General features: G+C 36.6%; 1 protein-coding gene across 1 annotated transcript in view; it reads right to left on the bottom strand.

Annotated features, from left to right (window-relative positions):
• MSRB3 (methionine sulfoxide reductase B3) overlaps nucleotides 1–22,980 on the bottom strand; it is a 173,147-nt gene that overhangs the window by 74,220 nt on the left and 75,947 nt on the right. Inside the window, 1 exon segment of the mRNA XM_037063084.1 lies at nucleotides 6,573–6,601. Within this exon segment, the coding sequence (XP_036918979.1) occupies nucleotides 6,573–6,601 (29 nt within the window).

Genomic DNA, 22,980 nt, shown 5'->3' with positions numbered 1-22,980 from the left:
AGGGAAGGAGAGAGGGAGAGAAATATCAATGTATGGTTGCCTCTCGTGCATCCCCCGTTGGGAACTGGCCTGCAACCCACACATGTGCCCTGACTGGGAATTGAACCGCGATCATCTGGTTCGCAGGTTTGAGCTCAATCCACTGAGCTACACCAGTCAGGGCCTGAGCCTCTTTCTTTATAAAGCTATGAGGTGGCATTGAGGGCAACAGGGAAGGGGAAAGCACTGGTATTTACCAGTGGTAAAACAACTTCTTGCTTCACATATGAATTTGGAACATAAGTTTCCTATTTAGAGTGTACTTCATCCCCATGAGCAATGAGTCATAATAATGTTGGCTACAAGAGGACTAAGTGCAATACATGACCCACGATGGCTAATACCAGCAAACAGAGAGTACATGAAGCTAATGGCACAGAGATGGAAATACCTAAAGAAGTAGGAATACCTAAAGAAGTAGAAATACCTAAAGAAGCAGAATTCAGGCATATACATATATATGTATATGTATATGCCTGAATTCTACTTCTTTGGGGGGGGGGTGTATACACACACACATACACACAAACAGACTATCTCTCCTCTCACAGTTCTTGTCAGATAAAATAGAAACCAACAAATGATGATATAAAACATGAATCGGGTTGATCTAGTAAATAGGCATCAAATAACTATATTGCAAAAAATATAATTTTTAAATCACCCATTGAAGTTATGAAAATTAAACACATAGTAGGCTAAAATATAAAACTTTAATAATTACTGAATAACAGGCTTACCAAAAAGCAGTAAGGCCACATTCTTTGACCACCAAACAACAAAACTGGAAATAACTAACAAAAGTAGAAAGTACAAAAATTTGGGCACTTTCCTAAATAATCATGTGTTCAAAAGAAAATCAAAACTGCAACTATTTAAACAGAATATAAAAAATCTCTGAGATTCAGTGAAAGCTTTAACAAAGAGAAGTCACAGCTTTAAATGCTCTACTGCTAAATTAGAAAGAAAGAAAATACAAAAGTTAAGTATGCGACATATGGTATACATGGAATCCAAGAAAATCAATAGAAAAATATTAGAAGTAAGGAGAAATTTCATTTAAATCTATCTGATCCAAAACCTCTGCTCTTAGCCAATGTGCCTTGCTGCTTCCTGGTCTTTAGTTTATCAAAGGAGATGAAGGGTTTTGTCCCCTCTGCTTGTTTCTACAAAATCCAGTAAGACTTATCAAGAAAGGTTGCCTGATTTTTTCAGGCCAACTTTGAATAGGATCCAATGAATGAATGAATGAATGAACAGGAAGAAGAGAACAGTTTTCACAAATATTTGCCATAGTTCTAAGTTAATCTCCTTTTAATAATAATCAAATGTGAACTGTCAGTTCTTATTAAAAAGGTATAGAAAAACTACACACTAATCATTAGCATTATTAAGCCATTATCTTAAAAGTGAAAGTGGAAAACAAGTGACATAGTTAAAATAAAGTTTAAAAAAGGTGAGATTTGTCAAAGTCTAAAAAATATTAGTTTATGTTTTATGTCAAGATTTAATCAGCATCTGGATATGAACTTAACCTTATTAGCCCTTCTCAGCTAAATATGCTAAGAAATCCATGTGAATTTATATAATGGACCAACTAGCTGTAAAATTCCATGAAAGAAAGAACTGTATCACCCTGCTCACAGCAATAAGCTCTGCATCAGGCATGTAGTGTTCCTTAATAAATCCATGTGAAACTCATGAATAGATAATCATTTCTATTGGTGAATGATGACAAATGACAGATTTCAATATTCTTATATTTATATATTATTTCCTTGTCCTTCACCGTTACAAGACCTCCACAATTAAAGTTTAAAATGACAAAATTGATTTAGCAATTAAAAAGTACTGTTGACATATCCCCACATTTATAAGATCTGGAAATCTTTCCCTTATAAATATTTCTTGAGAAAGGCTTACTATATTAAGAAAACTGTCTCATTTACTTATAAACGTTCAAAATTCTAGTTCTACTATATTTGAATTCCTCATTTCCCTTCAACTTAGTGACCAGCATTATCAGTTTCTTCTATTTTTGCCTCAAGCTTTAACTGATTATATGCTTTGATTTCCTTACCCTAGTGTAGATTCCTTTTTAACTACAAATCTTAAAAGCGACACTAGCTGCTTTTGTTCCTTGGAGGTTTTTTTTTTTTTTTGTCTCAGCAGGATAATTATATTCTGTTGTGCTTTTACTATGGTGTCTTTTAGGATCTTCTAACCTTCTACACTCTTGGGCTCCACTTAATAGTGAGCTCCCTCCTCTACTCTCCACACTGAACCATGCTCATTAGGTTTCTTAATCCTCCATGATTTGCTTTCATGAAATTTTATACCTTTCAGTCGGTGCGCTCTATGAGTCCATTTCCTTAGTAGAGCCATTCCAAGCAGCCCAGAATCAACAAGCACTAAACATAAGCTTATTCACTTTCTGGGCCAACATGACTCTACAGAAAAAAAAAATCTTTGTTTTGAATGCTTATGGACCATGAAACTATACCATTTACCTTGGTATTTCATTTTCTCACCCAAACACTGCCTGAGAAGGTTAGAACCACAGAATCAGACACCAGGCAGTCCTTAACATACAGTTATAGGCTTCAGGTCTTTCTTGGTAAGAAAACTATGCTATTTTAACGGAACAGAAATAACAATATCCTGATGTTATGTAGTGACTAGTAAATTCCAACTATCTCTTTGTCTCATACTCAGAATTCAGAAGAGAAAAACATCTTTTTTCAGTTATTCTGCAAAATCTCTGCTTTTCCAAATGGGTTGTTTTTAAAAGACACGTGCATGTTCTTGAAACCTGACTACACAGCCAACTCTGGTCTTCTCAGCAGTTCATCCTCTGCTTTCTCTTCCATTCTACTCATCACCAGCACCTTTGCTGAGGCATATGTACTGAAAGGCCAGAACATCATATATTTTGGGTTTTTGTTTTTAATTTTTTAGGGACTTCAGGTAAATATTTAAAAATCTGTTAATGAACTGAAAGAGTTAATGAAGTTTCCAAAGGTACCCAGCGTATTCAAACCAAGTTTACACTTGAGCCCTGTGCAAGTTAACTTGTGATCCTCCCCATCCAAATGATAGAAAGCAAAGCCACTAAGTTCTTTATTTAATTGGTTTGCATCCACACACTGACCTCCAGGGCTCTGTTTACATAGCCTATCATGCAATATGCTCCACAGTTCCCTGCCTCTTTCAAAAGCATGTTTCTCCTGAGATTTGATATATGGCTTTCATGTTTAATCACTACATTAAACTCAATGCTCTGCTTCCTCCAGCATCAACTAACTTCCCTTCTTGGGCGGTGGGGAAAAGAGCACAGCTTCTTGCTACTTCTGAACATAAAAGGAAGTCTGTTTTACTCTATTAGTAAAATCACCAACTCTACACAATCATAGGCAAGCAACCCTAATACACCAACTAGGAGACAGTATTAAAATGGAAACCTAAAAACTCCGTTAGAAAGATTGCTGGCAAAGCTGAAAACTTCAGACAATCGAGTTATGCTAAACCAAAAGAAATGGAGTTTCATCAGTATATAAGTCAGTATGTAGAGGACACAGCTGGATGGCAGCTTAAGTTTTAATCAAATTAATTGAGGATAAAACATTCTTTGGGTTCTCAGGTCAGAATTAACTCAGCACCTCTGCCTTCTGGTTGAGGTTTTCTTAACCTTCACCACAAAAAGAACTTTAGTCTCTTTAACTGAATGTGGACATATTAATGCCATAATCCTTTCTGTAAAAATTTATATGGGACCCAAATTTTTGTTTAATTTTAAAAATAAACTTTTTAAAATAATTGATCTCTTTCAGTAAGTCAATACAGTCTATAATTTCCAGGTATTAAAATCCATGTGAAATATTTGTATTTTACATTAAAATATTTCAAGAAAAAAAGAAAAGTGAAACAAATGTGGAAAATTATCAACAACAGTAAAATCTAGATGATGGATATATGGGTGCTCGTTATATTATACCCTCTACTTTTATATATAATTGAGATTTTTCGTTACAAAAAAAATTTGCAATTTCAGAAAACAAAGTTATCTCTAGACTCATTTTTGAAGAAAAAAATTGACACAATTTTAAATCTCTTTCTAGGTTGATCATTTTAGTATATATTCAATAACTGACATTTTTTACCATGTGCTACCAATGAAACATTTCCTTCCTCTTGAATCTCACTCCACAGCCTGAAACTCATTTACACAAACCGCAAATGTGCAGTAAGCGCTGCACAAGTTGGCTTCTTTACTTGAAAAGAAAAAAATTTATGTGTGTGTGTCTTGTATGTATAATTTTACTTTGAATGCTTTCTTTTATGGCTAGTCATTGACTATTGTATTTACTTTTAAGGGTTTTTTTTTCCTTAGAAAGATGGCATCCTCCTTCATTTAAAAATCTCATTTGTCAGGAACACTGTTACAGCTGTACATAACATTAAACAGAGTTAGTTGACTTTCTGTATTTGATGAACAATAGAGAATCTAAACCTATTAAAGTCATACACTTAATTGTTCCAATATGCTACCTTTTTGCAAACCAAAATGTATATGATATAAAATGCCAAAGATTACATTTCTAACTTTGTCATGATTCCCTCATTTGACAGATAATAAGCTGAAAGAGTTTATAAGAAAAAAATTATGTTTCTTAATTTGAAACCACCTAAATTCTTTCCACAACATATTTAATTCAAAATTTAAAAAACAATCTTTTGATCAGTATTCCCCATAAGAGTTTTCAGAGTAAAGAACTTTATAGCTTTCAAAGACACGCAGATGTTGTCATGATAGGCATTAAAAAAATTAGGACTTGAAAAAAATAAGAATCATGAACAAAATGTTTGGTCACAAAAGTGAAAGATGTGTGTCTGTACATATGTTATAACTATTTTCAGAATAAATACTAACCTTCAGTACAGGAATTTAGCAGCACACTTTAATTTGGATTTGAAAATTTAACATAAATTTTCTGACTTTGACAATAGCTGCCTAATATTTCAGTTTTGTACATTATTTCCAGGCTTACCTTCAAAAGGAACCTAGTGGACTTTTTCATTTTTAGAAGCTTTATTCCAGATCCCCAAGCCTAAAACCAATTTCTGACTTCATGTTTAGGAAATTAAATCAGATCATAACAAAGTCGGTTCTTAATAAATATTTGGTGACTGGCAATGATAAAAAGACAGTTTTATGTAAAAATCCATCCTTTATCAATTTTATTCATTTATTTTTATTATACTTAAAGATTTTTAACTATTAAAAATGACAAAAAATTTTTACCCTATTTTAAGGCACTTCCTACAAATTAATAAGAAAGTCCCATAGTTGATACAATACACCACTCCTTTAGTCTCCATACAGTCAATACTGTAAACCAGAAATGCTTATCTTACAGTATCAATGTGACATGTGATTCAGAAGCCCAAGAACACACAGAATGGAAAGATTTTTGGAATCACAGTTCTCAAATTAGGTAAAATTGCTAACTCAAATGTACAGACTTCTTATTTATAGAGTCTCACCAAGTTGGAGGAATTCATAAATCTATACAATGAAACAAAGAAGATTTTGAAGAAAAAAGGCATGTTGGCTTCTTAACGCCACTGTCAGAAAATATACATACAGTCTTAGGTTCTTTGTGAACATCATAAACAGAAACTTCTCTAAAAGTTAAAACACAATGGAACTCAAAACAGAATAGAAATGTTACTCTTAAATTCAAGATTTACATATTTTTTTCTGAAGTTTATTTCTCCTGGAATTAAGCATTAATGTTTATTTATCTATCAACAGTTCACTAAAGAGCATAATTTCTTAGCACTATACATAAGGCAATTTTTGTGCTTTAATTATAAATACCATCAGAAGCTCTGCAGCGCTCAAACACAAGCAAGTGACATAGGGACACAGCCAAACATAAGGATTATGAGGCTGTATTCACTCTTAATGGGCAGAAAACACCTAATACGGCTGATATGCCACTGTTTGTTAGAATGCAAATTTTGTCATGATAGATACAAAATGATGGCTTCAGGTGACCTTAATTTTCCATTACCCCCTCAATGAAACAAATAAATAATTAATAAGTCACAGACAAATATCTCTTTCTATTGGCTAAAACTCTTCACAGTTTGCTGAATCGGATGTATCTATTACCCACATTTGATGACAAGTCACTTGCAGAGAATCTTCAACTAATTCAGGACTCTTTGTCCACTGCGAGACTAATATTCTGAGAAATGATTATGAACAACCCCCACCTCTGCTTTTAAAATAAAACTGCAGATAGAGAGTATTTAATGCTTATTGCAGAACTATCAAAAATCCCAGGGTGAATATCTCAAGTTATGATTCCAAGCAGCTAATACCCTGCTTTGAGGTGGGGTTCATGTTTTGAAAAGAGACTGCCTCGTCTGTTTAAAATCAAAATGGTTCTTGATCTGATTAATTACTCCTCAGAGAATAATCTAAATAAAATATACTCAGAAAAACATTATTAATGTAAACATACCTGAACCAGAGTCAAATTTGGTTTCTGACCTGCAAAGGGAAAGACATTTTTAACAATATAAAAATTGCTTGTTAAAGAATAACTGTTATTTTATGGGGACAGTAGGGGGTTGATGCAACAGTTATAGATTTCAGAACATTGGTCAACAAGTAAAATAGCTTTTTAAAAATATAAATATATATTTATTTTAACCATTTTAAATGCATGCATTGACCTAAGTCCCCTAAACATGCACATATCCACAGAGATAGCACAGTATGGAAAAGCTATTAACTTTTTAGTTTGTTTTTCAGAGAAAGAGGGTGAATTACGTAAAAAACAAAAAGCATCCAGACTCTACAGATTAACTTGTTTCAGTAATATAATAAAGAAAAAAAGAAAATTTAAATTTTAAACTATCCTCTTGACTTGTTATTAAGATTTTCAATTATTCAACACCAAGTAATTTTTCACTAAGTTCTTCACAGAGTAAATGAACCTAGTAACCCCATATGTTTAATAAGCAGGAGAAAAAAAACCTGAGCCCTTGTGGGAACATTATGTTTCAGATATAGGTTAATACTGGTTGTAAATTCAGAAGCCTTTGAAGTTCTCAGTTCAGCTGTGGGAAAACTTCTGTTAGGTAATTACCCTCAAGATGCTGCTGATGTGCTGTCAAGCAGAATTAACCCTAAGACTAGGCCTATCTACACAAGCCACTCTAAGACAGCATTGTCTATATCTAGCTCTCAAACCAATTAGTGGGCATGCCCCAGTCGGATTTATATCACACATTAACAATCAATAGCATATATGTTCACAGCTGCCACCCCAAGATACAAGAACCGACCAGCAGGAGTCCTGTTAAAGGATGTTACATTGACAGAGAAGGTTTTCCCCCGCCTGGGAAATGTAGTTAACTAAGTGGGAAAGGAGGTTTCTTTGAAATGATGCCAGGGTACCAAAGCACTTTTGGAAGCCATGGTTTTCTTTACCTAAATTAGCATCAAGAGAAGTCATCAAAAGGGGGAGGGAGAGAGGATAAGCAAGAAGCAGCCTCTTTTGTCATAAAAATTCATTTTCTCAAGTATTCCCCAATAAAGTTCCACCTGGTGCTTAAACAAAGTCAGTAACTGTAAGAGCAAAAAATTATTATTATAACCATGGTTATCAATAAACACCACGGTAATCTGGGTCCACACTTTTCCTAAGCCCTGGGCCCACCACTGTCTGTATCTCAATACTTCTCTTAGATGTCCCTAACTCCTGCTTCAGGAAGAAACCCGTTTTCATTTTTTTGTCTGCTCTGGAAAGCCTTGCCTTATGCCTCTTTGTTCCCACCTCCCTGAGCATTACCATAACCGATAAAGACCACACGGTGTCTTGCTGATTTCCTTGCCCACCTTACCTTCCCCACTAGACTACATCCGATTAACCTTCCTTGTCACAGCACCTACATGTTGCCTACCGCTTGTACGCAACAAATACCTGTTGAGGACAACTTCTGCCTCCACATACGTCCTTATCTCCTTCTTACCTGTGTGTTCTTTATGTTCTTCCTTCTGTCTAAGGTCCCCTCCTACTGATGTCCTAAAAGGCGTTCTCTCATCTCCCTTGACACCAGACTGCATCGACCACTCCTCTCTCTGCCACATCTTCAGTATCTTGGTCTCCACAGGTCCCTCCTCTCCTCCTTAGGAGTGCTCCAGAATTCAATAAAAGCCTTCCTTCCAGTCTGAGACCTGCTCTCATCCTCCATCTGTATTCCTGACTTTCCAGTCAAGTTTACTGAAAGGGCAGAGTATATTCTACGTTGTATGTCGTCCTTTCCTGATCTCCTAACATAGTCACTCTTTGAACCACTATGATCTGTCCTTACTAAGTTTATCAGTATCTTCCGGATGCTAAACCCAAAGGCCCCGTTACAGTCTCTACTCTACTACACTTGTCTCCAAACTGACACACAATACTGCTTGAACGTCACACTGCAAACTCAACGGCCATATGTACTAAGCTAAATTCATTTCCTTTCCCTCAAATGTATGGCTCTGCTAATTCCCCTACCATTTAAATTGGAAATTCTGGCATTATCCAAGTTTTTCTGCACCCCAATATCTAATTAGCTGCCATGTCCTGTTGATTCTACCACCTTCCCTTCATCTCCATTCTCACTCTAACCATCCTTAGGCCTATCTTTGAGTCAATAATCTCATAACCAGCATCCCTTCCTGCTCTTCAATCCATCACCTAATCAGCCACTAGATGTTTCCAAAACATCAATCTGATCACATGAGCAGAGTTTTTCACACTGGGGTCACAGGTTGATCAATTAACAGATTAAAAAATCAACTTAGGGTATTACAAGTAGTGTTTTTAAAAAACTGAAATGGAACAGAAAAAGACAGAATTCACTTATCGTTGAGAATATGTGCAATTTTGCACAACTTTTAGGCAAATGCACATGAATGTGTGCACGCATGTTCACATGTGTATACTACCATCACAAGTGAGCAGAGAGCCCTCTGCTCTGGCCCTCCTCTGGCTGCATCCTCCTCTCCATCAGGCAAGGAGACCCCTTTTGTATCTGAAGCTCCAAGTACTTAGGTCCCCTGCATTCCCTACCCAAATGGCACTAGGCTAGCTTCTTCAGCCTGCGTCAGCCCTTTCTTCAGGTCAGGTGTGCTACTAGTGTGTGCACCTCAGCGCAAAAGGTAGCCTAAGACTGTTACTTGAAGAAGGAAGCGTAGACCTTAGGGCAGAAGGAAGAGGGAACAAAGAGGGCAAGGCAATATGCTTTCCTTACTCCTCTGTGTTGCTACTCAGAGACTTCTTAATTCAAACTCTCCTGTGAGAGTGGGGAGCTGAGAGCACCCGGGGCAGAGGTTCCCCCTGGACAAGATTGGTATGGTCTAGATAGCCTTGAAACTTAGGGGCCTGGCTGGTGGAGATAGGGGAGAAGCCATGACAGAGCCCCACCCATGCCCTGGCTGGAGTGGTTCAATTGATTGGAACCTCCTTCCTTTGTGGGTTCGACTCCCAGTCTTTGGTAGAGGTTTTTCTCTCTCTTCCCCTTCCTCTCTCTAAAAGCAATGAAAAAAAAATGTCCTTTGGTGAGGATTTTAAAAAGAGATCCATTCATTTACTGATGGGCACTTAGGCTCTTTCCAGCATTTGACTACTGTAAATAATGCTGCTTAGAGAAAGAAGGAACAGGAGCTCCTACCCGGTGCAACATCATGGATGGAACTGGAGAGTATTATGCTAAATGAAATATGCCAGTTGGTGAAAGACAAATACCATATAATCTCATCTGTAAGAGGAATCTAATGAACAAAATAAGCTATGAGCAAAATAAAACCAGAGGCATGGAGGCATGGAACAGACTGACAGCTGCAGGCTGTGGATGGGGTGTGGGGAGGTGGGTAATGGTGGAAAGAAGGGGAAGTACTAGACACAGAACTTGTATAAATGACCCACGGACATGGACAACAGTGTAGGGATGACTATGGGAGTGGGGGTGGGCTGGGCAGAGGAAAGCAGAGGGGGTAAATCTGGGGCAACTGTAATAGAATAACAATTACAAATTTTAAAAAGAAAAAAGTGTAAAAAAGAAAAGAAAAAGCCCCTCCACCAATAAAGAAGAAAAGAAAACCCCATAATCATTGGAAGAGAAGGCTGAGGGAGCCTTTTCCTCCTCTGCTCCCACTTGGCCTTGTCACTGTCATCCCTCCATTTCCCCAGGATTAATAACAGCATTTTGGTGGAAAACAAAATTAATTTTAAATCTGCAGCCTTCTCATTTATTTGGTATGAATGGTTTTACATGAAGTCCTTAACATTTTGTTATGAGATGTATTTGTCAAGGTAGGTTGGTATATCCTTTTCTAACAGTTAACTGCCTTAATCTATAACTTTTAAAGTAATTAGCTATATCATGTCCCCATTTGTCCTCTTGCCCAGGCCTGCAAATGTGTGAACCAAACCTGGTAATAAGTCATTGTGACGTGGGACATCAAGTTCACACTCTGGTGCATGGTATATGAGGGGTCCACCATGACCTGGTTCTCCAGCTCTATCTCTAATCCACACTCTCACCAAACTGAACCGCTGCCACCTTATTTCACAGCTTGCATCCAATATCCTCAGCCTTCTCCCAGCTCATCACTGACAAACTTTTACTCAACTATCAAGACCCACCTTAATCCCCTCAGCATTTTGCCTGCCCCCCTCACTTCCCAGAGCTCCTTGCTCACCCCTCTGTTACTCCACAACATGGGGCCTGACATGCAATCCCCGTACTGTATAACACAGACACAGTGAGGTACAGACTGGGTCTCACACATCTTCATGTTCCTAACACTCGGCACAGCACCTAGCACTTTAAGAATTGTTAAAAATTTGTAGTGGGAACAAATGAACAAATGAATCTGTAAATTAGTAGAAGGTGTAAATCAAGACATAGTGACAAAAACTCTATAAATGCCTCTTGAGATATGAAAGCTCATAGCAGAAATTTTTTATTCCTCAGACCATCTTATGTTCTCTAGGTATAGCTGGTCAATTTGTGAAATACATACATACAATGCAGAGAAAACATCTTCACAGACTAATTAATGACCTTGGATGTCAGTTACTTAAATAAAAAAAAAAGAGTATTTTCAGAATTCTCAAGCACACTACTGAAACTTCAAAAAATACAGCTACTGTATTAATAACTAAAACAGAACAATAGAAGTGAATGCTGTCAGTTTGAGAGGCAGGAAAAATTGGTTCTCTGGTATAAGCTAATTCAGATTCCTATCAGATTTCACATGTATACACACACACAGCAACACAAAGTTCCCCTCTGCATATTATGGACTAATCTCTATTCATGAATAGTCTTTAAGAAAATAAGTAAATATAGATAAAAACAAATGGCAAACATGAAAAAAATTCAAACAGCACAGATTGTACAAGAGAGGCAAAGAGTTCATTCATTCTAAACACCTTTCTTATGTGTTTATTTTCAGTAGCATATTATGCTAGATGGTAGGGAGATAAAAAATGCATAAAGTAAGGTTATGTGGGGTATAAGATACATAAATATAATTGTCTACCCAGACACCCACTTTAACCTTTGAGTTCATACTTAAACATTTAAGCTTAAACCTATTCAACCAGTCTTTTGGCAATTGCCAAAAGATGGTGAATACAGCATAAGGTATTACTGTCTTCCAATTTCCACCCTCTCCTTTTTTATTTTAGAAATAGAATCTCTGAGTTTCATGTGGGCACATGGCTGCCTAGGTGAGACAATTTTTCTCAGCTCTTCTGTAGCTAGTTGTGACCAGGTGCCTACATCCTTGCCAAAAGGATACAAGCAAAAGTGATGTGTAGAACATCTGAATTACACCCTTGAAGGGAATGACAGTATTCCTCCCCATCTTCCTCTCTTCAGCCCATGGCTGGAATGCAGATGTGATTCCAGCAGCTGAAGCAGATCTCACAGATCGTGAGAGAGAAGCTGATAGGGCAGCAGCCTTTGGCCACCCCGTGGGCCAAAGGTACACACCAGTAGTACCATATCAGTCCCAAGCGTTGCCATGTTTAATCCACTATTATTCTGAAGTCTTGTCAGAGAAGTTAAAAAAATACTGACACATTTAAAAATCTGAAACTAAATCTTCCAAATTTTTTAACTTTAAAATATATACTATATACATCCTTTGCATAACAGAGGTGCAGATTTTCACAAGAGGGCAATTTTAGTCATCGGTTAGAATTCTACAGTCCTAGACAAATTTATAAAACTACTGTTCTCTGCTTATAGGAAATAACACAGTGTCCATGAAAGTTCTATGTGTATTGAATTTAGAACACTGTACACTTGAAATTAATACAAAATAGTATTTTTAATTATTATTTTATTTTATTGTTTCCCTGAGGAACCCATGAAATCTCAGACAACAGTTTTTTGCTAAATGTTTGATGGTATTAAATTTTTAAAATGAAAATCACGTTAACTGTGAACTACATGTTAAAGAAGTCAGTGTTCCAAAAGGTTTCAGACAACATACAGAAGAGTGTGGGTGCCGTTCTTACTGTTTTTAACTGATGTCAGCTAAAGATTCTAGATATAGAAAACTACTAGAAGGAAGGAATAGAAAGGACAGACTGACTTTTGCCTGTAAGTGCATTACATATGACAACTCCACACCAAGGAATTTCTAGGACAATCGGGATCAAATTACCTGTCCTGATGTCCCCTTCAAAAAACTGTGGTACATTTACACAATGGAATACTACACATCAGAAAGAAAGAAGGAGCTCCTACGTTTTGTGACAGCATGGATGGAACTGAAAAATATTATGCTAAGTGAAACGTGCCAGTTAGTGAAAGACAAATACCATATAGCCTCACCAATAAGAGGAATCTAGTGAACAAAATGAACTAATGAACAAAATAGAACCACAGGCATAAAAACATGGAACAGACCTAAAGTGACCAGAGGGGAGTGGGGAGAAGAGGACAGTAGTGGAAAGAAGGGAAGGGACTAGTCAAAGAACATGTATGAATGACCCATGGACATGGACAACAGGGTGGGAATTGACTGTGGGAGCAGGCAGTGGGATGGATGGAGGAGAGCAAAGGGGCAAAATTGGGACAACTCTAACAGAGTAACAAATTTTTAAAAAGCATAAAAACTTGTCAGAAATCCCAATATTTCAGGATCCTACCTACAAGTCTAAGTCTTCCTTCTTACCCCTACAAGTAATTCAAAGACCTTCATCAGACCAGGGGTTAGTAATAATTGCAGTAAACATTTCCATGCCTTCTTTCACTGTATAAACATAATAAGCTTCCTTTGCCTGGAGAGCTCCCTCCTGCTCCGCTTCACCCACTCTAGGATTCCCTCACCCCTCTGCCTATTTAACTCCTAAAACCCTTCTCCACATATTAGCTTAATTGTCAGTTCTTTGAAGAAGAATGGCCAGACTAAATTCCTTTGATTTATACTTTTATATCACCAGTCACTCCTTTGCATTCAAAATTGTCATTCTACATTTGTTCATGTGGTTATTTGATCACATTAAAAGAGTTCAATAATTGTGGCATACATTACTTGTGCCTAATGGACAGTCTGCCTTTATTCTAAGAACAGAATTCCATTTTTTGAAGGGTGCTAAAATGTGTCCACCCCAGAAATGAATCATCAGTAAGCTAAGGGAATTGCAGCACACAGGCAATTGTAAGCCAGGTCTGAGCAGTAACAGGTACGGGGAAGTCTGCTGGGGATACTTCTTGGAAAGATATTGTCCATGAAAAGGACAGGGGCGATTTAGGGATAAGACCCTTTTCCCACTCTCTCCCTGTTTCATGCCTTTGAAGTTATTATATGTAGGGATATGACACTTAGAATTGCTGTCACCATCTTGTAACCATGAGGGAAAGGCCAAGAAAAATCACAGAAGTGCCGACCAGAAATCTGGTACCATTCATTCCAGAACAGCCTTTCTCTAGAGTTTTGCTGAGTTAGGCAAATCTGGTATTGTTGGGCCATTTTTGGTTGGCTATTTCTGTTACTATTAACCCAACATATTCTAACTGATATTGTTACGACAGCAGCATCAGGTTATGAACTATCCACATACTGTGTCTAAAATTTAGGTTTCTGTGTTATGTATTTATGATAATGATGTGGTAAATACAAAAGACAGAAAAATACACCGAAGAAAAAAATGAATTTGAATACTTAAAAACACGTTAGCTACCCCAACTAAAAACTGAGAAAAAGATGCAAATAAAATGTGCCCATTAACTGCATGCTTGATTTGTTTAAAACTGAGAAATATAAGTAAAAAAATCTGAAATACAGAAATTGAGGTAATCATGAACAAAAAGCAACAAAGTCCCCTCCCATGTTGCTTAAAGAAGCCTCACAGGAGCCCATTAAAGAGAATCTTCAGGTTCTGTTACCATGAGTTTTCATTTCCTCTTCGTTAACTGACACACTCTTCTGCTGGGCACAGTGCTACAGACGGCATGCCTGTGTCAATTTCTGTCCCCTATAGGCACACGTGTGCTTCCACTGGTACTGTTTTTCATTTTGTTGTGTTTTTCTTTTAAGCCACCCCTGGCACTTTCACTGGGACCACTCACACCCTGCAATGTTGGAGACTTTATGCAGTACAGTACTCTAGGAAGCATTTAATATTGAGGTAACGGTCACGGAAAAAGCAGCCAATGGAGACAGACCAGAGTCTAGTCACAGGTCTTGTACTTTCCACCCCATGTGACTTTAGAGAGGTTAATTACCGCTCTAAGTCTCAGTTTCACAATGTATAGCATAGGATAATTTATTTACCTTTTACAATTTTTTGTGTAGATTAAATGAGAGGCTGCTATAAAGGGCCTAGGTCAAGACCTGGCACATATTAGAAGTTGAATAAAAGATTTTATCTAAGCCATGATACTAAATAAAGCTTACCTATGGTGATAAGTGCAACTAGCAATTTTTAATTAAGTTAAAAAAAATGTATTACACTCCTTGAGATCTTACTTGGGGTGCAATTTTAATATGAGTGTCAAAAGATGTAGAATACATAAAAAGAATAGCAATAAAATGACTGAAGAAACTGGAAAGTAGTTGGGAGTGAAGTCTAATGGAAAGTAATTAAATTACCTGATTACACAATATGAAAAAGGAATCTTATTTGCCCTTAAAGAACAAAGAAAACATTCTCTAACTAAATTAGTTGCACAACGCACTCTAGAGCATATTGGAATAAGAACCTGGAGACTGGGATTCTAGATTAGAAACAAGGCAAGTCATTTTGCTACAGTTCCCAAGAATGAAAAAAAGAGAGAAGAGGAGAGGAGAGAACAAAGGAAACAGTGAGTGTGAGATCATTAAAAGTTGCATTTGTAGAACTCAAAACTCCAGATAGATAAGACTGAAAGAAATAGATAATCCTTAAGGTCATTTTTGGCTTCCAGGTTCTATGATTCTTCTCTAAGATACATTGATAACTATCTTCTTTGAGTTCCAATATCATTTCCTGCCTGTGTGATTTATTGCACTTAATTATATGTTTCCTTTAAAATAATTTAATTGTTTCTTGTGTATATATCTCTAGAAAGCACAAAGCTTTAAAAGTAAAATTCCTTTACCTTTGAGAATAAAAGTGCTACAGCTCAAACAATCTAACTTAACACTTAAAGGAACTTGAAAAAGAACAACAAACAAAATTCAAAGTGAGTAGAAGGAGGGAAATAATAAACATCAAGCAGAAATAAACAAAATAGAGTCCAAAAAAAAAAGATACAAAAGACCAATGAATTCAAGAGCTGGTTCTATGAAAATATAAATAAAATTGACAAACCTTTAATCAGATTCATCAAGAAAAAAAGAGAAAGGACCTAAATAAATAAAATCAGAAATGAAAGAGGAGAAATAACAACCGACACCAAAGACATATCAAAAACTGTAAAAAAATATTATGAATAACTATATGCCAACAAACTGGACAACCTGGATGAAATGGATAAATTCCTAGAAACATAAAAATCTTCCAAAACTAAATCATGAAGAATCAGAGAATCTGAATAGACATATTACACCTAATGAAACTGAAGCAGTCATCAAAAGAACTCTCAACAAACAAAAGCCCTGGACAGGATGGTTTCACAGGTGAATTTTACCAAACATTCTGAGAAGAACGAACACCTCTCCTTCTCAAACTATTTGATGGAAATTCAAGAGGAGGAAAGGCTCCCAAATTCATTTCACAAGGCCAGCATTAACCTAATTCCAAAACCAGCTAAAGACACTGCCAAGAAAGAAAATTATAGGCATATATCCCTGATGAACATAGATGCTAAAATCCTCAAGAAAATGTTAGCAAACCAAATCCAGCAAGGTCATACACCATGAAAAGATCATACACCATGAAAAGATCATACACCATGATCAAGTGGGATTTATTCTGAAAACGCAAGGTTGATACAACATTCGCAAATCAATAAATTTGATTCACCACAGAAACCAAATGACAGCTAAAAACACATGATCATATCAATAGATACAGAAAAAGTGTTTGATAATATCCAGCACCCATTTCTGATCAAAATTCTCAGCAAAGTGGGATTAGAGGGAACATACCTTAACATTATAAAGGCCATATATGACAAACTCACTGCCAACATCATACTCAATGGGCAAAAACTACAAGTGTTCCCCTTAAGATCAGGATCAAGACAGGGATGTCCACTTTCACCTCTCTTATTCAACATAGTACTGGAAGTCCTAGCTACAGTGATCAGACAAGAAAAGAAATAAAAGGCATCTAAATTGCAAAGGAAGATGTAAAACTGTCTTTATTTGCAGATCACATGATACCATACATAGAGAACCCCAAAGATTCCACCAAGAAACTTTCAGAACTCATAAATGAATTCAGCAAAGTAGCAGAATACAAAATTAATATCCAGAAATAGGTTGCATGTTTATATGACAATAATGAACTAACATAAAGGGAAATTAAGAAAACAATCTCGTTCACAATTGCTACAAAAAGAATGAGATATCTAGGAATAAACCTAATCAAGGATGTAAAAAACCTGTGCTCAGAAAATTATAAGATACTGAAGAAGATACAAATAAGTGGAAGTACATACCACATTTATGAACAGGAAGCATTAACATCATTAAGGTGTCATACTACCCAAGCAATCTATAGATTCAACGCAATTCCTATTGAGATTCCAATGACTGTCCTGGCTGGTATAGTTCAGTCGATTGAGTGTGGGCATGCAAACCAAAGCACCACTGGCTGGATTTCCAGTCTGCAGCACATGCCTGGGTTGCAGGCCAGGTCCCCAGTGGGGGGTACGTGAGAGGCAACCACACATTGACATTTCTCTTCCTTTCTTTCTCCTTCCCTTCCCCTCTCTCTAAAAATAAATAAATAAAATCCTTAAAGAAAAAAGATTCCAATGACTTATTTCACAGAACTAGAATAAATACTTCAAAAATTTTAATGGAACCACAAAAGGCCCCACACTGCAACAGTGATCCTGAGAAAGAAGAGCCAAGTTGGAGGAATCACACTACCTAATATCAAACTATACTACAAAGCCATAGTAATCAAAATCGCCTGGTACTGGCATAAAAACAGACACATAGATCAATGGAACAGACTAGAGAGCCCAGACATGAACCCACACCTTTACAGTCAATTAACATTTGACAGAGGAAGCAAGCACATAGAGTGGGCTAAAGACAGTTGATTCAATAAATGATGTTGGAAAAATTGGAAAGATACATGTAGAAAAAATGAAACTATATCACCTTCTTACTCCATAGAAAATGCTAGGTGAAACAGTGTTAACAAGAATAGAGTATACATTTCTGCTGTGGGCTGAATTGTGTCCTCTCAAAACCATATGTTGAAGTTCTAAACCCCAGTATCTCAGAATGTGACTGTATTTGGAAATAGGGTTTTTCAAGTGGTAATTAAATTAAAATGAAGTCATTCAAGTGGGCCCTAATCTAACATAACTGGGGCCCTTTTGAGAAAAGGAAATTAGGATGCAGACACACACAGAGGAAGACCATACAAAGACACAGAGCAAAGACAGCCAAGGAGAAAGGCCTCAGAAGAAGCCAACCCATCTGACACCGTGATCTCAGACTTCTAGCCTCCAGAACTGTGAGACAATAAAAGTTCTAATGTTTAAGGCACCCAGTCTGCAGTACTTTGTTATGGAAGCCCTAGCAAACTGCTACACTTCATTTCTTCCTCAGTCAGATTTAGTAACTTCAAACCCCCAATAAAAGCCAGAAACCTGGAAATTAGATCGAAATAAAAATGTCTACAGCTCTTACATACTTTAACCCATTTTAGGTGCTAAATATATTTGATTTCTCCATTCTCTCCCATTATTTTAACCATATTCTTCCTAGTGCTTTACCTACATTGTGACCATTGGGCAGCTGCTTCTGTAGATTACTACAGACCACCAGTAGGCATATCATAAGGTTCTGATCAATGGGCTCTTCGTCTCTTCATATCACTGTGAGAGAATGTTTCCAATGGTTTTGCCTGGTCCTTTATACAAGTATAGTGAGCGTATTTGTTCGTACTCTCTGGGGGATGAGGCAAACTTGGGAAGTAGTAAAATTTACTGCCCTCCATCTGTTTTACAGAAAATATTTGTTTGCCTATTTCCCCTGGAAATTTTCATTTCTACCCTAGGTTGTAATCAGAAAGAGAATAGAAGTTGTGGCTGGCAGGTTAAGGCTGGACACAACAACTGGCAGATCTAAAATTTTAAACAGACAATAAAAGAAACTCAAATAAGAAAAATCCGGAATTGACTAGTGTGGAGGCAAAGACTAGACACCTCAACAGATACCAATGGGAGTGAAAAAATGAAGGAAGATCACCCCCTACACTTTATAGAAGTCTATAGGAATTCTTAAAAGGACAAGCAGAGCCCTGGGTAGCTTATTAAGGCCTAACTGCACCATTGTTTTATAACATAGTTTAATAACTAATATTTATAATGATAGCTACAAGTCATGAAGTAACCATTTAATCATATCATTTAGTAAGACATGGAAATACACTATTTATTTGGAAATATACTATTATATTGTAAAAATCATTAGTTAATAATCTTAGAGTTAAAATAGATGTTTTGATTGGCTAGATAATATATTTATTCAGGGCCCTTCATTTCATTGCACACTAAATTACAAAGAGAAAAACAGTAATTAAGAATAAAGAAACCATGAAGAAAAAAATCTGATTTCCAACCTTAAGTCCACTCTGTTTCAGCAAAACTCTAAGAAAGAAGCCATTTGGATCTTAAAAAGTCAGGTGTGGTGTTTTCTTTTCAAAGTAAGGAAAATAATATCTGTGACTCCATATAAATGTTGGGGAACGAATTAAATGATTGGAACATAGGAAAATGTTATAGGAATGAATTTTTCTTGAGAATTTTAGGATTACACAATTCAATAATTAAATTAAATATATAAATTAATTTTTATAAGAATCTTAAATTCATTCATTATTTTACTTAAAAATTGAGCATTTCATCCTGGCTGGGTGGCTTGCTAGGTTGGAGCATCATCCCATACACCAAAAAAACTGCAGGTTCGATTCCTGGTCAGGGAGCATACGGGAGGCAAAAATTCAGCATTTCTAGTTGGAGCAATTAAAACCCAGCCTAAGGCAAATTTTCAAAGGCAAACAGACGAGAAAGTCATTCATTACCTTTTCCATTCATCTGTTACACATATGTATTGAACGCCAAGCATGTGTGGGTACTGTTCTAGGTTCTCGGATACTAAAACTGAGCTCACATGCTGGTAAAGAGAATCAGGTAGCAAAGAAATACATAAATTAGATTATTCCACATAAAGGTTTACATAGAGTGCCTTCTGTAATAAAATCTAGAGAGCAAGGGGTAGAGAGCTCCTGGGATGGGGGTGAAAAGCTATTTCAAATCAAGTCAAGAAGTATATGCTTTAGAAGAGATTACATTTCAGCCAACACCTAAAGAAGGACCAGGAGCCTACATACAAGGTGGATGCAAAACATAATCTTTGGTAGAGATTCCAACAGAAAGACAAAGATAAAAACCTAGGCTTGGCATGGAGAAGAAGCGGGGCAGAAGGAGGCAGGGAGAGAAGAAAGTGCAGATAAAGGCCAATGTATCTAGAAATAAGTGAAAGAAAAACAGAATGGTGAGAGATGAAGTCAGAGAAGTAGACAAAGGCCAGATCACAAAAAGCCATCATAAGAAGTTGTGATTTCTAAAAATGCAAATCATCAGAGGTTTTAAAGAACAGGTTATAATCTTATTTAAATTATTTATGTATTCATCCTGGTTTGTGAAGGATGAACTTCTATCGGACAAGAGCCAAAGCAGACAGCCCACGTAGCACCCAGATCTTGGCATTTAACACTATTCTCTAACAACAGGAACCAGGGCCCCTTGGAGAAATGGCTTTTTCTGAGACTGGAGCACAAAATATTCAAGATGAGCCTAGAGCGTCAAGTAGTGCCAGAAAGTAAGGAAGGGCTCAAAAAATCACACAAACAAAGCCCTACACTGATGGGCATATATCAAGGGGACACAGAAGCAACTGCAAGAGCTCCCAATAGCCAAAGCCAGAACAATATGAATAATAACATAAATAAAGTAGTACTGGATTATAATTCAAAGTATAAAATAAAGAGTCACAATTCCACATTGATATAAATGAATAAATAAATAAATAAGAGAACAGGCACAAATCTCTCTTTCAAGAGAACTCCACATAATTTACGTAGATACTCCATGCCCGAGACGGGGAGCACAACTCCCTACTCCTTAGGTGTGGGCTGGACGTGGTGACCTCCTTCCGAAGAGTACAGTATGGAAATGGGAAAAGAATAACTTGACAGTGAGGAAACCTAGTAAACACTACCTCAGCCATGTGGCCAAGGCCAATATCAAAAGTGATGTCACGTTGATGACATGTACCCTTGACTGGAGACAATGAAAGTGGCATTTTACTTTTTTGATCTTCCTCCCCAAGATCCACAACCTCAGTCAAATCATGAGAAAAAAAACATCAAAATAAATACCAACAGAGGGATACCCTACAAGTACCTGACCAATACTCCTCAGAACTGTAAAGGTCATCCAAACTAAGGGAAGACTGAGAGACTGCCACAGTCAAGAGAAGCCCAGGGAGACGTGAAGACTAAATGTAATGGCCAAGAAAATGCCCTGGAACAGATGAAGGGTGTTAGATAAAAACTAAGGAAATAGGACTACAGTATGAACTTTAGCTAATAAAATGTATCAATATTAGTTCATAAATTGTAACACATATACTATACAAATGTAATATATTAGTAATAGGGAATACTGGGTAATGGAGTATTTGGAACTCTGCACCATCTTCTCAATTTTTCTGCAAATCTAAAACTGTTCAAAAACCAAAGTCTATTAAGAAAAGAAGCCAAAGCAGAGAGACTCTTACAGTACTTTGGGTGAAAGATGGTGAAGAGGATGGAGAAGCAGTGGATATGGTGAGGAGTCAAATTCAAAGTACTTAGGTATCTTAAAAGTACACAGCACAGAATGTGGCAGCAGATCAGATGTGGAAAGTGAGGGAAAGAGAATAATCAAAAATGACTCTTGGGTTTTTTGCTTAAGTCACTAGGTAGATATTTTACTTTGTTTAGCCAAAAGGATGGTGGATGAGAGAAGAATATGGTCCGTTGCACCTGAGTCATTTTACCTTCTCTGCCTACTGCTAATTCCTGGTTTATTCTTGTGAGCTGCAGAATCAATAAAGCTTCAAGCTATATGGTCTCACACAGGATCTCAGATCAGTATAATTCTCTTAATTTCTTCTATCACAGAAATACTAAAAACCTACTTTACAATAGAAAGCATATAACTGTCTTAAAAAGAGATGGTATAAAATGTTTCTTGACCTCATTTAGGAATAAAAATTAGCACTAAATCACTGGTTCCCTATGTCCAATTCAATGATTCTGGGAAAATGTATTATTATCTAAATTACATCAGGCTTTTAAAAAGCACAGATTAAAGACTTTGGAAACTTATACTTTTAAGTTCTCCAGATGATATTAAGTACCATGACCTGGATGGCATTCCTTTAAAGAAAAGAAAATTTCTACTTAAAATATGGAAGCATTCTGCCTTTCTAATTATTTCAGTTTGTTTACATTAGTAATTCCAAAAGGAACTTTTGTCCAATGAGGAAGTAAAAGATTTCCTGGCACATTGTGGAAACTTCCACATTCACAAGTTGTTATGAATCACCATTATAAAGATAACCTTTCTGGGGAGCACTGACCTAAACACCAAACAAGTCAAAATCTGTCAGAAAAGGCTCAGTCCCAAGGCAAATAATAATAATAATAATAATAATAATAATAATACATCTGCACTTTCTTGGTGAACTAATAAAAACATTTCATTTTGTGGTTATTGTTTCTGGCCACATGACTCAAATGATAAAACCTTAGGTTCCATAAATCACTCAGAGTGGGACAGCAAATCACCTGAAAAGATTCATCACTAAAAAGACATGTTTTGTTTGGCCAGTAAACTTATACTCCATTAAATCCCCAAGCAAAAATAAAGTGAAAGACAAAGAGTCAGTATCAAGAAGCTGTTCCTCTAATCTGGGAGCCATGAAAAGAAGGTCACTACACGATCTGAACTCTCATTAAGTCGTAGTCCAAAGCACTTATGGAGCGCTCACTACATGAAGCACTCCATTTGAAGGAAGAGGTCTTGTTTAAAGTAGCCATAATTCAGCCCACAGAGATAATAGTGTAAGATCAACAGTCTGAACCTCCATCGGGAGCAAATGGGTTCATTCTGAAGGGTGCAGGTGTAATTTGGTCA

This window comes from Sturnira hondurensis, unplaced genomic scaffold, assembly GCF_014824575.4.
Source record: "Sturnira hondurensis isolate 20B ecotype Veracruz unplaced genomic scaffold, ASM1482457v3 Scaffold0014384, whole genome shotgun sequence".
NCBI lineage: Eukaryota > Metazoa > Chordata > Mammalia > Chiroptera > Phyllostomidae > Sturnira > Sturnira hondurensis.
Note: the sequence above shows the minus strand (reverse complement) of the source record. Positions and strands in the feature narration are given on the sequence as shown.